Source organism: Eulemur rufifrons, chromosome 16 (assembly GCF_041146395.1).
Source record: "Eulemur rufifrons isolate Redbay chromosome 16, OSU_ERuf_1, whole genome shotgun sequence".
Classification (NCBI taxonomy): Eukaryota; Metazoa; Chordata; class Mammalia; order Primates; family Lemuridae; genus Eulemur; species Eulemur rufifrons.
Window position 1 is genome coordinate 23,842,558 of NC_090998.1, and position 14,040 is coordinate 23,856,597.

The 14,040-nt window shown below is 48.1% G+C and overlaps 1 protein-coding gene across 1 annotated transcript; it reads right to left on the minus strand.

Annotated features, from left to right (window-relative positions):
• Window positions 1–476: 476 nt before the first annotated feature.
• Window positions 477–4,173, minus strand: BHLHE41 (basic helix-loop-helix family member e41). The gene is made up of 5 exons (XM_069490300.1): window positions 3,871–4,173; window positions 3,665–3,728; window positions 3,240–3,347; window positions 2,791–2,902; window positions 477–2,322 (listed from the first exon to the last, which is right to left on the minus strand). The coding sequence occupies exons 1-5, from the start codon at window positions 3,930–3,932 to the stop codon at window positions 1,226–1,228; spliced, it is 1,443 nt and encodes a 480-aa protein (XP_069346401.1). The 5' UTR covers window positions 3,933–4,173; the 3' UTR covers window positions 477–1,225.
• Between the last annotated feature and the right edge of the window lie 9,867 nt (window positions 4,174–14,040).

Here is a 14,040-nt window from a genome sequence, read left to right on the forward strand (position 1 = left end):
TGTCTCACCCCTTACATAACATTCAAGTGAGATTTCTCACAGTGCTACCTTGGCAACAAACTAAAAATATCTAGACAAGGTCTTGGTTTAAGCCTTATTAAAAAAGCTTTCTTTGTGATTATCTGGTATCTGGTTTGGTCTCCAGAAAATACATAGACTTGGAGATAGGAAGGCCTTACAGAGCTTCATCCATATCTATACAGCATTTCCAATCAAAACTGACCAGTTTACTGCTTTCATCCACTTTTGTCATTTAACAGAATACAGGATAAATCAGTTTGGACTTATTTTAAGTTCAGTGCACTTTTTTTTAAACAGTAAGATTACAAAAATTTAGGAACGTGATGGATTAATGAAAGTGGGAATAAGATGCACTTGAGATATATATGTGTATATATATATGTACACACATATATGGACTAAGAAGAAATTAAGATGAGTCAATTGATTCATGGTCAATTTCTCAGTAAAGTGCTAGCAAATGTACTAACAATGAGTCTGGCCTTCCTCATCCATCTCCTTCCCTGACTTAGTTCTGACGATGGCCCAACTCCATGTCTCTTTAGACAAGTGCAAGTTACTACGAGATACCATTTAAACCACTTCAGAATAGATTGCAACGTGAGCAACTGCATCCTCACTTCTCTGAAAAATATATGCCTTTCAAAAAGCTGAACCTTATAAAATACTGAAGAGTAAATTTACTTCTAAAAGATCCTCAATCTGTCTGTGGTTAGTTCCTAAAACAGGCAGGGCAGCTTTGAGAAGCAGCTCTACGTAACAACTACCTGCTGTCCCATGTCGACTCCAGGCAAAGATGTCCAAGGTGTTGCCCCCTTTCTCCCTACCCTGGTTCCATTGCTCACCCACAGAGCAGACCTTTCTTACCTTCTCTAGAATTAGGTCCCACATTTTAAAAGGTAACATGGCCTAAAAGGAGGCAAAACTTATTCTGAGGATTCTTTAAAGAATAAAGAACCAATATCTATCGCAGAGGATCTTTTACAGCTGGTAGGGGAAAGAAAGGAACGTTAGTGTGTGCAGGGTGGGGCGGTGAGGGATGAGCAAAAACAGGAACTCTAAATGTACACAAAACACCTGTTTTTTTTTTTTTTTTTATGCCTGTCGTGCATCTATTACACTTCCTCCCTTAAAAACGTTAAGGGTGTTTTCATTCGTTATTCAGCTGGAACCTCCATCCTTTCTAAGAAAGGGGCGCGAGGACTCAGGGGGCTTCCTTTCCTGGCTGCGAGGGATCTTCCTGAGCAGAGCTCTCCGGGTTCCCCGGCTCGCGGGGGCCGGCGAAGGGCAGGTGGGTGCGGCCGTGCGGGTGCGGGGGGTGCAGCGCCCCAGGGGGCGCCACCTCGTGCGGCAGGAGGGTCGCGGCAGCGGCTCCCGCTTTCTCGGGAGGGGGCGACAACACCGAGGACAAGCAGGGGAAGGCGGCGGCGGCGGCAGCAGCGGCGGCAGCAGCAGCGGCAGCGGCCGGGGCGGGGATGCCGGGGTACAGCAGCGGGAACGGGGCGGCGGCCGCCGCCGGGTATAGATACTTCTCCAGGCCGCTCTTGTCCAGGAAGGGCTGCACGTAGGCGGCGGCTGCCGAAGGCGAGAGGAAGTAGAAGGGCAGGCAGAAGGGGGCCGCGGCGGCTGCGGGCTGCGCAAAGGGCGCGCCCCCGCCTCCGCCGAACGCGACCAGCGAGCTGAGCAGGGCGGCGTCGGGTCTCAGCAGCGCGGCGGCGGCGGCCGGGTCTGGCCCCAGGAGCGCGGCCGCCGCCGCTGCCGCGCCGCCCCCCGGGCCGCCGCCGCGGGAATCCAGCTTCATCCTCTTGGGCGCCGGCGAGTCCTCCCCGGGTGGCTCCTGCTTGATGGTGACGCGGCTTGCCCCCGCGCCTTTGCTCTTCTCGCGGTCCGGCCGGGCCTCGGCCTCGCCGCCGTAGCCGCTGTCGGTGTCCGTGTCGTTCTCGGCGGCGAGCTCGGTGCTGGGCTGAGTCCGCTGGATGACTGGCACGCAGTGGGCGAGGGGCTCCAGCTTCTGCCCTGCGCGCTCCAGGCAGGGGGTGGCTGCCGACCCGGCGGGGACGGCGGCCGAGGGAGCGCCGGTGCCTTTGCTCAGAGGGACCTGTTGAGTCAACAGCTGCGGGGTGGGCAAGAACTGGGTGGCCACGGCGTGCAAGTGGTTGATCAGCTGGACACACCGCGGCTCCCTGGGTGTCCAGCTCTCAAACCGGGAGAGGTATTGCAAGACTTCTTTGGCGCATGTTTGAAATCCCGAGTGGAACGCATCCAAGTCGGACTGAATGGGCGATTTCAGAGATCGCTCCCCTAGGATGAGGAAGGGGTGGGGGTGGGGGACAGAGGAGTGGAGGCAAGAAGAGAAATGCCGACGTTAAACATCTGCTTATCACGTGGGCCATGCACTGACTAAAGTGATCTAGGTTTTTCCTCAGTATTCAAGTGATATAATCCACCGGTTGCCGAGAGAAGGGGGGTGGCGGGGGTGCATAGCGGGTGCGGGGGGGGGGCGCTCTCCTCCCAGCTGAAAACCCAAGTGGAGAGGGTGCAACCACCACTTTAAAAATCTGATTCCCCCGAGTTCTGCTCAAAGCCTCTAGGATGCTTCGGGAAATGGGCACTTACCAATGAAGGGAAAGTACGAGCAATTTAACAAATGAGAGGGAGCCCGTGCGCCCACGGAAGGAGGTGGGGGTGGGGGTGAGGGAGTCCTAACACTGCTCCTCTGTGGGCGGCCCCGCTTCGTCAGGGTAGGTTGGCCTCCCAGAACTGACTTACCATTCTGTAAAGCAATTATCTTCTGATGCTGCTGCTCGGTTAAGGCGGTTAAAGCTTTTAAGTGTTTCAAAGTTAATTCCAAGACAACAGCTTTCTCCAGATGCCCCAGAGTCTGCAGTGGTGCAAAACAGAGGGGGGGGGGGGCACTTGGTTACTTAAAAACACACATTTGGCTTGATTGGCTCTCCATGCAACACAGCAACTTAAGCAAACACTTTGAAAGAAGTACTATTCTTACACTTCTTGAGCTTCTCACAAGACAGGTTATAAATGATTTCTTGCCTTTAGTTGGGAGCACCTACTCTGAGTTTGTGGGAAACTCTGTATACTACAGCACAAGTTATAAGTCAGGCATCTAATATTTACATTTATTCCTATATTTCTGGGAGTCGTACCAGGCTATTAACGCGCCCTTGGAGAGCAGCAAAGAATGAAAATATGCATCTTACTGTCAATTTCAGATGTTCAGGCAGTAAATCTTTCAGCTGAGCAATGCATTCATTAATTCGGTCTCTTCTTTTCTTTTCTATTAATCTGTGCGGTAATTTGTAGGTATCCTTAATATATGTGACAGAGAGAAAACAATAAGCTAAACATTCACTTACTGGTTATAACCCCCTCCCCCAAATAAAACATACTGTGTGAATAAACTACACCCAAGAAACCTCTTTCCTCTGGACTGCTCTGCAATGCAATTTAAATTCAGGTATGATGTTTAATATCCCCCTGAGAATATCCTGCAAGCCACTTAAAATTCACAGTTGGGGAAGCTCAGAGGTTGGAATATATTTGCCAGCAGAGCTTCACTGTGAAATCAATGGCCCTAATTAACTATCCAGGCAGGTTATGAGGAACATCGGAAACTTACACTTACCTTGCTGTCGTCTCGCTTCATGCTCCTTTTGGGTTTACACATATACAAAGAGGAATAGTCCAGTCTGCAAAACAGAAATCAGTATCAGGCACCCATTCGGGGAGGGGGGAGAGTCTCTGCCCTCGCCCGCTCCGCACCACTTTCTGGAGAAGAAAAAAATCAAACCGAAGCCTAGACAGAAATTCGCAACGGTGCGTGCACCTTACCCTATAAAATCTCTATGTTCCAGTAACTGTCTCTCTTGCAAATGAGGAATTCCTTCGTCCATGTTCAACCGCTGTCCGTCTCCTCTGTTTCGATTTTTGGGGCTCTGTTCTATAATCTGTGGGACGGCAGGCTTGGGAGATCTTGGGGGGATCTGTGCGTCTCCAGTCTCTCTCTCTCTCTTGCTCTCCCTCTTCAGTGCAGTGTTGAAAGTGTGAAGCAGTTGGTCCCCCCCCCCCTGCTCCACCGCGCTCGCTCGCTCTCTCGCACACACACACGCGCGCACACACACGCACACTCGCGCCGGCCCCACTGCGCTGGTAGTTTGCTCTCACTCCAGGCAGTGTTTGGCCACAGGGCACGCGCGTCGCCGGCCAGACCAGCACCCAGCTCACGTGCGGAACGTACCATCCGCGGTCCAGCCCGGAGGGGGGCGGGGGAGGAGGGACGGGCCGGGAGGGGGCGTCTGGAGAAGGCGGCGAGGAAAGGCGACCGGCGCGAGGGGGCGGGGACACCTGATCAGGGCCACCGGAAAGGAAAAACAACTTCGGCCAAGCTATTCATCTTCCCAAAGGCGATACAGTCAGCAGTGGGAGGGGGTTGGGGGTTGGGGGTGCGGGGCAGCCTGGGCTTCCTTGGCTCGGAAATGCGACTCCCTCCGTTCGTCCGTCATTACGGTGCAGGAATGTGAACGTGGCTTTTTGCTTTTCCACCGATTGTGCTGTTGGTTTGGGCCAGAGAAAGGAAAGAGAAAGAGAATTCGCGGTGGGCAAACTTCAGTCCCAAAGGAAATTTTGGAGATTTGTTTGCTCGCCGCTCAGTGGCCGGGGGGGACCTTTTGGCGCTGGTTGGAGGTTGCCCCCAAAAGGAGCAACTTTAAATCCGCTCCTTGAAGGATTTCAAATAAATGAAAATATAGTCACTGGGTTAGAATGTCGCAATCCAAGTGTCTTTCAGCGACGCGGTGTCCCTGGGCCACCTAAACTTCCCCGCAGCAGCCGGAATTGCGGTGCCACTAATCACAGCAGCATATGACGACGTTTGGGGCCTCGTGTGCTCCCAAAGGAACGCGGCCGGGAGCGAGCCGGGTGTGTGTGGGGAGGAGGGTGGGAGGCAGAAGGGGATGGCACGAGAGGGGCTACCGCAGAAAAGCAATGCAGCATTTATCACCCGCCAGCTAAACTCCGCCGCCCCTCTGCGCCTCCAGTGACGCTACGTGCTTTCCCGGTCCCCCCTCCCCCTGCCCCCCGTGTGATAAGACGCCCGGAGTGTGCAGAGCCCACGTTTACTACCGCTGGCACCTCCAAAGCCTCCCTCCTTAATCCTGTCTCAAACGGGTACCAGCACAGGGCCAGCAACGTGATCCGACCTGCCGCTGCTGCCACATCACTGCGCGGGGAACCCGTGCGCGCGCGCGCTCGCCCTGCAACCGCGGCGCTCAGCGCGGGGAAGCACAGACCAGCACGAGCCGGGCTACCTTTCTCCAGAGCCACCCCGGAGCATGACTCACTGCTAGTGAGAGTTACCGGGAGGTGCCCGGAGATGCGCGCTACCCACGCCGCCCTGCTCAGCGGGCGGCACGGGGCCTTGGAGGCCAGGGGAAAGCATGTCGCGACGGACTCCCAGGTCTCCGGCCCGATGTTGCCGCTACTCGAGTCTGCCGGGGGTGGGATGGAGGGAATATCTATTAATTTTGACATCCATGCAGCTATAAAACCAAGGTTTTTCCTGCCCCGAGAGTAATATTTGTATTCTCCCCGTGTGATCTCCGAAACATTGATTATTGCCAGTGGCACGTGAGCCAAGGGGAGAAGGAAGCCGAATATACACGCATCAGGGCGCAGCAGGGACTGGGGCGCTCGCTACGTGTCCCCCGGCCCGCCCCGCCAGGCACGGGTTCCGGGGACGGATCTGGGTCGCGGGAAGCGGCGGCTGGGAGGAGGTCACGTGTCTGCGGGAGTCGCGTCTCCTCCCCGCCTCCAGGAGCAACCCGGGCCGCGGCCGCCGCTCGCGCTGCTGCAGTCTCCTGAGTCCTGAGCGGAGACGCGCACCGCGTCTGGCTTCGTGACTCGGGCGGCGGCGGCGGCGGCGGCGGCGGCCCAGGATCACCCCGGCGTGAGGAGACGCTGCCGTCCGTTCAATCCGTCTGTTTAGAGGGCCCTTTAGGCTCTCTTGACTTCCTCAAATAGAAGAACGTATTTTGCACCTAACAGGCAATTTAATCAGATAACACTTTAAAAGTATTTTTAATGCTAATTTTATTTTAAACCTCGATCCAATCTCTCTCCAGTTTGCAAGTGGTTAGGTAATTAATTCCCTTTGATGGGAAGAGCAAGTTGGAACCCTACAATCGACATATCCTGCAATATTGTACAATTTTTTCTTCTTAATTAACCAAAAAGGGGAGAGGGGATGCCATTATGTAAATGATTAAAAAAAATTAAAATGACAGCTCCCCTTACAGGTTTCTGAATGTTTGGAATAGGAAGGGTATATAAATAAATTTCACTTGAAAATGTTGACTATTTAGTGAAAATAAAGACTGGATCACTGCATCCTGGCCTTGTCAGTAGAGGAAAAACACAGGAATGACATCCCACCAGGGCAAACCTTAGGGACTAAGTCGGGGCAGACACTAAAGCAAGTTAAAATAGGAGGAACAGGGACAGTGAGCCTCGAGGACCAGGGTGTGTTAAGTGAGCGTGCAAACTCCCCGTAATTTAAAGAGATAGAGGGCTGTGGCTGAAAATGACAAAGGAAGCCCTTTCTATCACTTTGAGCTCCTCCTCTCCCCCATCCCTTCAGGTCCATGCTTCCCTACTTCTATATCCAATATTTTTGTTTTCTCTTCCACTCCTTTCCATATCCAGCTCAAGCTGTAAATGGGGTCTTTTACAACTTTTGATCTCCCTTAACATTTTTGGTTCTTCTTTTCCTTTCCTTTTCTGTCTTTTCTTTTCATGCCACCTTTTTACTCTTGTTTCCCTTTTTCTTTTCTTCTTAATCTTCTTTTCTCTTATTTTCTCCTCTGTCTACTTTTCCCTGTTAAATGTCTGGTTTTGCACTTTTGCTAGCTATAGTTTTTATCCTATCTCCTTTTTGCTTTCTGCTTTCTTTCTTTAATCTTTTACCCTGGTGACTCTTCTTGCTAATTCACTTCCCTTGAACTTGAATCCTACTCCTTTTCTTTCTCAGACTTGCTTTTTGGAATATTGGGCATAGTGTGATGCCTCTGAATATCCGTTTGCTGCAAGGAGAATATAACTAACAACTATACAGAATTTAGGATGAGAGTACCAGACCGCATTCTAAGGGCTTTTTATGTATTAACTCATAATTCTTTCCACAACCCTATAAGGTAGGTACTATTATTGTCTCCATTCCACAGATTAGAAAATGCTTAGTGAAATTACAAAATATGCCCAACATCCTAGAGCCAGGATTTAAGCCCAGAGAGTGGGCTCCAGAATCAGTGCCCTTAACTATTACTCCTTGATGTGAATAGTGAGGGGTCAGGTCTAAGTGTTAACTAGATCTGTGGTTCCCCACCCCCAGCCACTGACCAATACATGTCAGGTCCAGACCTGTTAGGAATGAGCCGCACAGCAGGTGGTGAGCGCTGGGCAAGCAAACAAAGCTTTATCTGTATTTACAGCCATTCCCCATTGCTGGCAACACGGCATAAGCTCCGCCTCCTGTCAGATTAGCTGCCACCTTAGAGTCTGGTAGGAGTGTGAACCCCACTGTAAATAAACCATGCGTGCTGGGGATCTAGGTTGTGCAATCCTTATGAGAATCTAATACTTGATCTGAGGTGGAGCTGAGGGGGTGATGCTAGTGATGGGGAGCGGCTGCAAATACAGATTATCATTAGCAGAGAGGTTTGACTGCACAATAAATGTAATGCGCTCGAATCATCCTGAAACCACCCTCCCCACCCTGGTCCATGAAAAAATTGTCTTCCATGAAACTGGTCCCTGGTACCAACAGGTTGGGGACTGCTGAGCTAGATGCTTCAGGAGTGATTTCTATTTGTTCTTGTGTGTGTGTGCACGTGAACATGTGCGGGGAATTTTGCAAGAGTGATGGGGAAGGGAGAAGTGTTGCATCGGAGCTGATGGCAGAGAAAAGAAAAGCTATGACAAAAAGAAGGGAGACAGTCTTTTGTGTTGTCAGTGAGTCATTCAGTTGGCATCTAGCTCCAAATTTATTGATTTAAATCCAAATATCCTAATTAATTGTTACAATTTCATACAGATGGACAGATGGAAGTACAGTTTAGAAAAGGCCAACGGTGACTGGCTGTTCACCCTCTCCACTGAGCAAACCAAGCCAAACTCTAATGCAAAGCCTTTAGGTTAGTAATAGGAAAAGTTCACCTGTGGTGAGGTTAGAAAGGGAAAAAAATTCCCCTGTCTAACAAAGGAACAGAAACCGGAATGCCCTCTTTGGATATGTTTAAAAATAGGTTGTGTCTTATCTTTTTAGGAAGGCTTAATGCCATCCTGCTGAAAGCCAAGAAGATACAAGATGAGCTCAAAGCCCCTTTGAGCTTTATAATTAAAGAATTTTGTGATGCCTTGCTTTCAATTAAAGATGTCTATCTTTCTCCTTTTAATAGGTGAGGGGGAAGCTGCTTCCATTGCTTTTCTTTGGCTAAGTAGGGAAATGACTACCTATAGAGACTCTAATGAAAGGAAATACTTAGCCCAATTTTTCCCCCTGCTTAAGTATTCTAAGCCCTACACTCATTATATTCACCCAGTGACTTTAGAAGGTCTTATCCTGTTTGCTTGCAAAGTCTTGGATTTCCAACAGAAAGAGAACTCTCCTGAGAGATTAAAGTTTCCATGAGGAATAGAGGGGTTTCTTCCCCTGTAGGGTTCTGCAAGCTCTACTGCTCTTCTGGAGCGGTGACTCTAGGATGTTTTGGGACCCCAGGTTTGATCCAAATTAACTGTGCATCTCTGGTGGCCTTAAAGTCCCCAGAGCTGCCCAGGAGTGTGGAGTCTTCTGCCTGTGATGCTGTGAAAATGGCCCATCAGGTGGGCGGAAACCTTTCTTAATCACCTTTGTTTTGGACAGTAGACAAGAATTAACAGCCATTCTACATGAAAATTAGGCAGCATCCATAAAAATCAAAGAAGTTTTGGATTGATGCAAAAATCAAGACCTGGCGGGCAGGGTTGGATGAGGATAGGCAAGAGCTTCCTTGGGAAATCCTTCTCTTGGCATGCATACCTGCTCTCAGGAGATAAGGGTTAACATTGTCAGGCACCCTGCAGAAAGAAGAGTACTTCAGAGAAGGATCTTAGGAGGGATGGCAACCCCACTGCTACTCACCAGAAGCCAAATATGACTTTAAAATATTGATGATGTTATTTGCTGAAGGTACCAGATATAAAATCCCAGCATAGAAGATTAGTTCTTCCAGTTGCATACTCAGCAAATTAGCAGAAGCAGCACAAGTGTCCCCTTTAAATTTGTAAAAGAACATAAGTCTTTATGCTGACTACCAATTAATGTGTTTTTATGGTTGTAAACATACACATGAATCATGTTTTATATTTATGTAATACTGCCCAAGAAGTTGATAACACTTATTCGTTTTTGTATAGCTTCAAGGAGCAAGTAATATTAAGCATAGGACATAAATTTTATTCTTGCTGAAATCGTTTGTATTTTTGTACTTATGGGATTATCACACACTCATGCAGACTGTCCCGAATTTCATGGATGCTCAACGTTCCTGGAGTTCTTAACGTACAAAAGGCAACCAGGCAAGAACCAAGCCTAAAACCACTCTAAAAGGATCCCCTGGCCCTGCTGTCCCTAAGGGTTTGCCTGGTTCCTCCTGGTACCCATGTGCTCTTATGCTGATGGAGGCTGATCCAATCAGTATGAGACTGGAAAAGTAGACTGAGAAGATGACAAATCCATAAGTATTTTCACAAAGTGATTCCTACCCTTCCTTAGATTCTCCTCTACTAGCTAGCTAGCAGAACCCAGAAAGGCTACATGAAGAGGGGGCCTTTTAACCTCTGTGTTTCCCTTGTTACTGCCGATGAAAATTCCTGGAAAGTCTTCAAAGGGAAACTTATTTATGAAATGTGAAGCACACTCACATAAGAATAAGATGTACTAAACAGCCACTTGTCTCACCCACTCATTATGGGCTTTTGAAGGTCTTTAACTCAATTGTCAGATGGTGTCCACCCAGGACACAGAGCTATCTATAACAGATAGATGGTTCTGCTATCTTTATAGAGATACTTCTACTTCATAAAGGCAACAAAAAAGCTAGTTAAGGAGGATTTAACTGACATTTAGAATTAGAACCATTGGTATAAAAATTATATTCAACAGTTAAAGCAAGAAACCATATATAAGAATTACCAAAAAAAATGAATATGGTTCTGATATTAATTTATAAGCCCCATTAATTAGGAAACTGATGGAAATCTGGGCTATATGCATCAGTTAAGAGCTTCATCCAAGACAGAATAACATCAGCTTAAACAAATTAGGAAGTTCTTTTTTGGCCACGTAAAAGAAGTCTGAAGGTAGGCAGTCCAGAGGTAACGTGAAGTAGTAAAAGGGCCATCAGTGTCCCAGACTGCTTTTCCACTCTTTACCAGCTTCCATCCTCAAGGTTGCCTCACTGTCATAAGGTGGCTGCTGAAACTCCTGCAGGAAAGGATAAAAGGGTGTCTACCACCAAGCTCCCTGTAAGGAGCTTTTCTTATAAGCCCCACCCAGTGACTTTGCTTACATCTTATTGTCCAATCCTATTGCAAGGAGTTAAAAATATAGTTTTCTAGCTGAAGCTCTCCAACAGTATAGGGGTTCTTTTAGTAAAGAGGAAGTGTGGAACAGATATTGGGTTGGCACCAGCCATCTCTGTGGTGGTGTGACTAAAGGAAATGGCTTGTTCATGTCCTTTTTTTCATCCGTGGGGTCTTTTTTCCTCTGTTATGCTATATGAGTTGGCAGTGTCTCTTTATGGTATTATGGTATTTAATTCCAAATTCAGAAAAGCTTCAGTCTTTCTATCTGCAATTGCACAAACTTAACTAACTCCTTAAGCACATGGTCCTTAACATCTGTGTTTTTAAATTCTAATAATTGCAGAAATCTGCTTAGGGAGGAAATTTAACAGAATTTGCTCTTCTTCCTGTAGAATGCAAATTGCAGCTGCATGTTTTCTGGGAAATGATTGTCTTTTTTTTGTATATAGTGGACCTGACCTCTGGTTGTTCTGTCTCTGCAGCTCTGCCTTCTGCCCCTGGCAGCTGAGTTGAAGAGAGTGACTTTCAGCAGGAAGGAATTTGCTCTTCATCCACTTCTGGGCATATTTATGTAGGATGCAATTGCTTTAGGGTCAGAAGACTGGAGGGAAAGCTTCATGATTGAGCCAGGTTCTGGAGTAGATGAGGAAGGAAAGAAGAAGTAGGTGTGTGCAGTAGAATGAGAGTGGAGGAGCCAATCTCTAAGGCCAGGTCGGGAGGGGCGTGCTGGAAGAGAGTGCATCTTTGGAACACTTAATTAGGAACAGGTATTAAGGCAGGTGTCTTACAAACATTATTCAGTTCTTTGAAGTAAGCATTGATAACTCTACCTTATAGATGGACAAACTCAGACTCAGAGACTTCAGGTAACTTGTCTCTCATCGTGTAGTAAATGGCAAAGCCAGGCAACAGGGAACCTGCCAGCCATGGTGGGCCGTCCCTGGCAAGAGTCTAGAGTTTTAACAGTTACCTTCTCTCCTCAGCCCCTGAGAAGATCCCCTGTCCAGGGCTTTCACCTCCCTTGGTGAAGCCTCTACTTCAGGTCATGGAAGTCCCTGCCAGAGGCTTGGTGTTTAGAGGAGTTTTTGAGAGATGCGGAAGACGGTGGGGGAGGGGGCTGCATTCTAGTTATGGAGTGGTGCTCCTGATGTTTGAGCTGGGATTCTGGGTGTGTTTCCCACAGACAGACACATGGATAAAGGTTGCGGTGAGCCTACTGGATAAAGTTGTCCATTGTCCAGTGTCGGAATCTGCTATTCAGTCCTCATCCATTGAACAAATATTTAGTGTGTTTATACATGCCGTGCACCATGATGGATATTGGGGATTCAATATTGAACCTTGTTCTCAATGAGCTTACAATCTAATAGATTAAGTTTCTCAAAGAGAAGAGATCCCTAAGAAAGGGCAATAGTTATTCTAAATCCATTTTATGTTCCTAAAAAGCCGCCTCTTTGGTGCATTTGAGATACACTTAGACTTATGCCTCTCTAGTAATGCATGTTAGAAGTCATTCCAGGAAGTGTGATCAGTGGCCTCAGTTAGCGGGTAAGCCTTGTCCTCCTGTAAGAACCACTGGCAAGGAAGATGCTGTCTGCCCTGCTCCCCTGAGCTATCTAGACCTTTGTTACACCCACCTCCCCAATTTGCCCTAACTCCCTGGTGGTGGAAAAGTCCCTCCAAGCACACACAACTCCATTTCATATGCTCCTGATCTGCTCTATCTCTGATCCTGCCACTTCCTGTGACAAGTATTACGATCTTCTCTTCTCATGGCTTAGTGTTTGGACTTAACTTTGCAACGTGGATTATGACTTGCTTTGCCTCCACGGCCTTTGTAGTCTCTGGGAGGACTCTCCTGCTCATCTCCAGCCCCTCAGCCCTCGCCCTGACAAGTGCTTGGCCATTACCCTAGCAGGTTCCTTTTAGGGGAGATTTGGACAGGGTTGAGCTTAGCTAATTTCCTCTGCTCCAGAGCAGGCTGGAATGGTTTCCACAAAGAAGAGTATTCATTATAATGGCTCATAACCACCAGAGCATTGATTTTCACATCCTGCAAAGAGCACGACTTCTTCACCTTCATAGTTCTTTGACTTCAGCGGCTCAAACTGGAAAGGGGCTTGGCAGGGCTGGCAACTTTGGGCAGCCTCACGTCCACACCCCTTCCAGCTTCATGGACTGGGTGGCAAACTTAGCAAGACTAACCTTTAAACCAAAAATTTGGTGGTCATTCTTAATCCGTTCATTTCCCTCACTCCTCCCATCTGATTAATAACGATGACCCGTTGATTCCACCTCTTAAATTATGTATTAAGGCTGTCCTCCTCTTTTTATCTTCACTGTCTACACTTCAAACCGAGCCCCCATAATCTCTCACCCCAAATGTTGTAAGAGCTTCTTCACTGCTTTTAACAGCTGGGGTTTAGTAAGGAAAACAGAAAGCAGCTTAGATATTTCAAGTAGGAGGAATTTAACAGAGGCATTTTAAGGCACATATAACCTTTGGAAAGGCTGGGGTAATCAAAGATGGGGAAAATTGCTGCTGACTTCCAGGAAATCTTGACAGTCAGTAGGTTTGGGGAAACCCGAACGCTTTGAGCTCAGCTGCTTGCCATGCATGCTGAAGAGGTTGACTTGCCGGAGTTTGCCCAGAAGCCGCTGTAAATCTCACATCTGCAGGCAGCCGCCACTGGAGAAACATGGTGTGCATCTTTCACTTCCCACATCATGCACGAGGGCCTCTCAGTGGCAGAATCTAAGCTAGAACCCTGTGGGCAAGGGATTCTAGAAATGTGGTTCCAAGCCTCTCCCCTGTGATGAGGACCGAGTGTGGAAGGCAGTGGAGCTGGTGTTGACAACAGACATCTCACACCCAATATCCGCTGCGTACACCTACCTTCCCCTCCACCACACTCAATTCAGTTACCATATTATAGCCAGAGCAACTTTTCTGTCCATGCCATTTGCTTGATCAAAACTCTTTAATAGCTTCCTATTTCCATTAAGTTAAAATAAAACTTAACACTCTTCGGTGGCCTGAATACAATGCAGCTCTTGCCTACATCTTCAGTTTCATTGCTCATTTCTCTTCCTCTCTTTCCACGCTCCAGCATACCAGCTTTCTGTCACACTTTTTTAATGCACCCTGCTCTTGCTGTCTAGGTCCTGCACTCATACTGTTCCAACTGATTGGAGCGCTTTGTCCCCACTTCCCCAGCGTCCTTCAACTCTCTTCCTCGTGCTCATCCACCAAGTGTCATCTGAAACATCACTGTCTCTAAGAAGCCTTCTTCGAGTGCCTGGATCGGTTTTGTCTCCTATAAGCTCCCTTTGGACCTGTAATTCTCTTCCATCGCACTTCCACTGTTTGAAAGACACACAAGG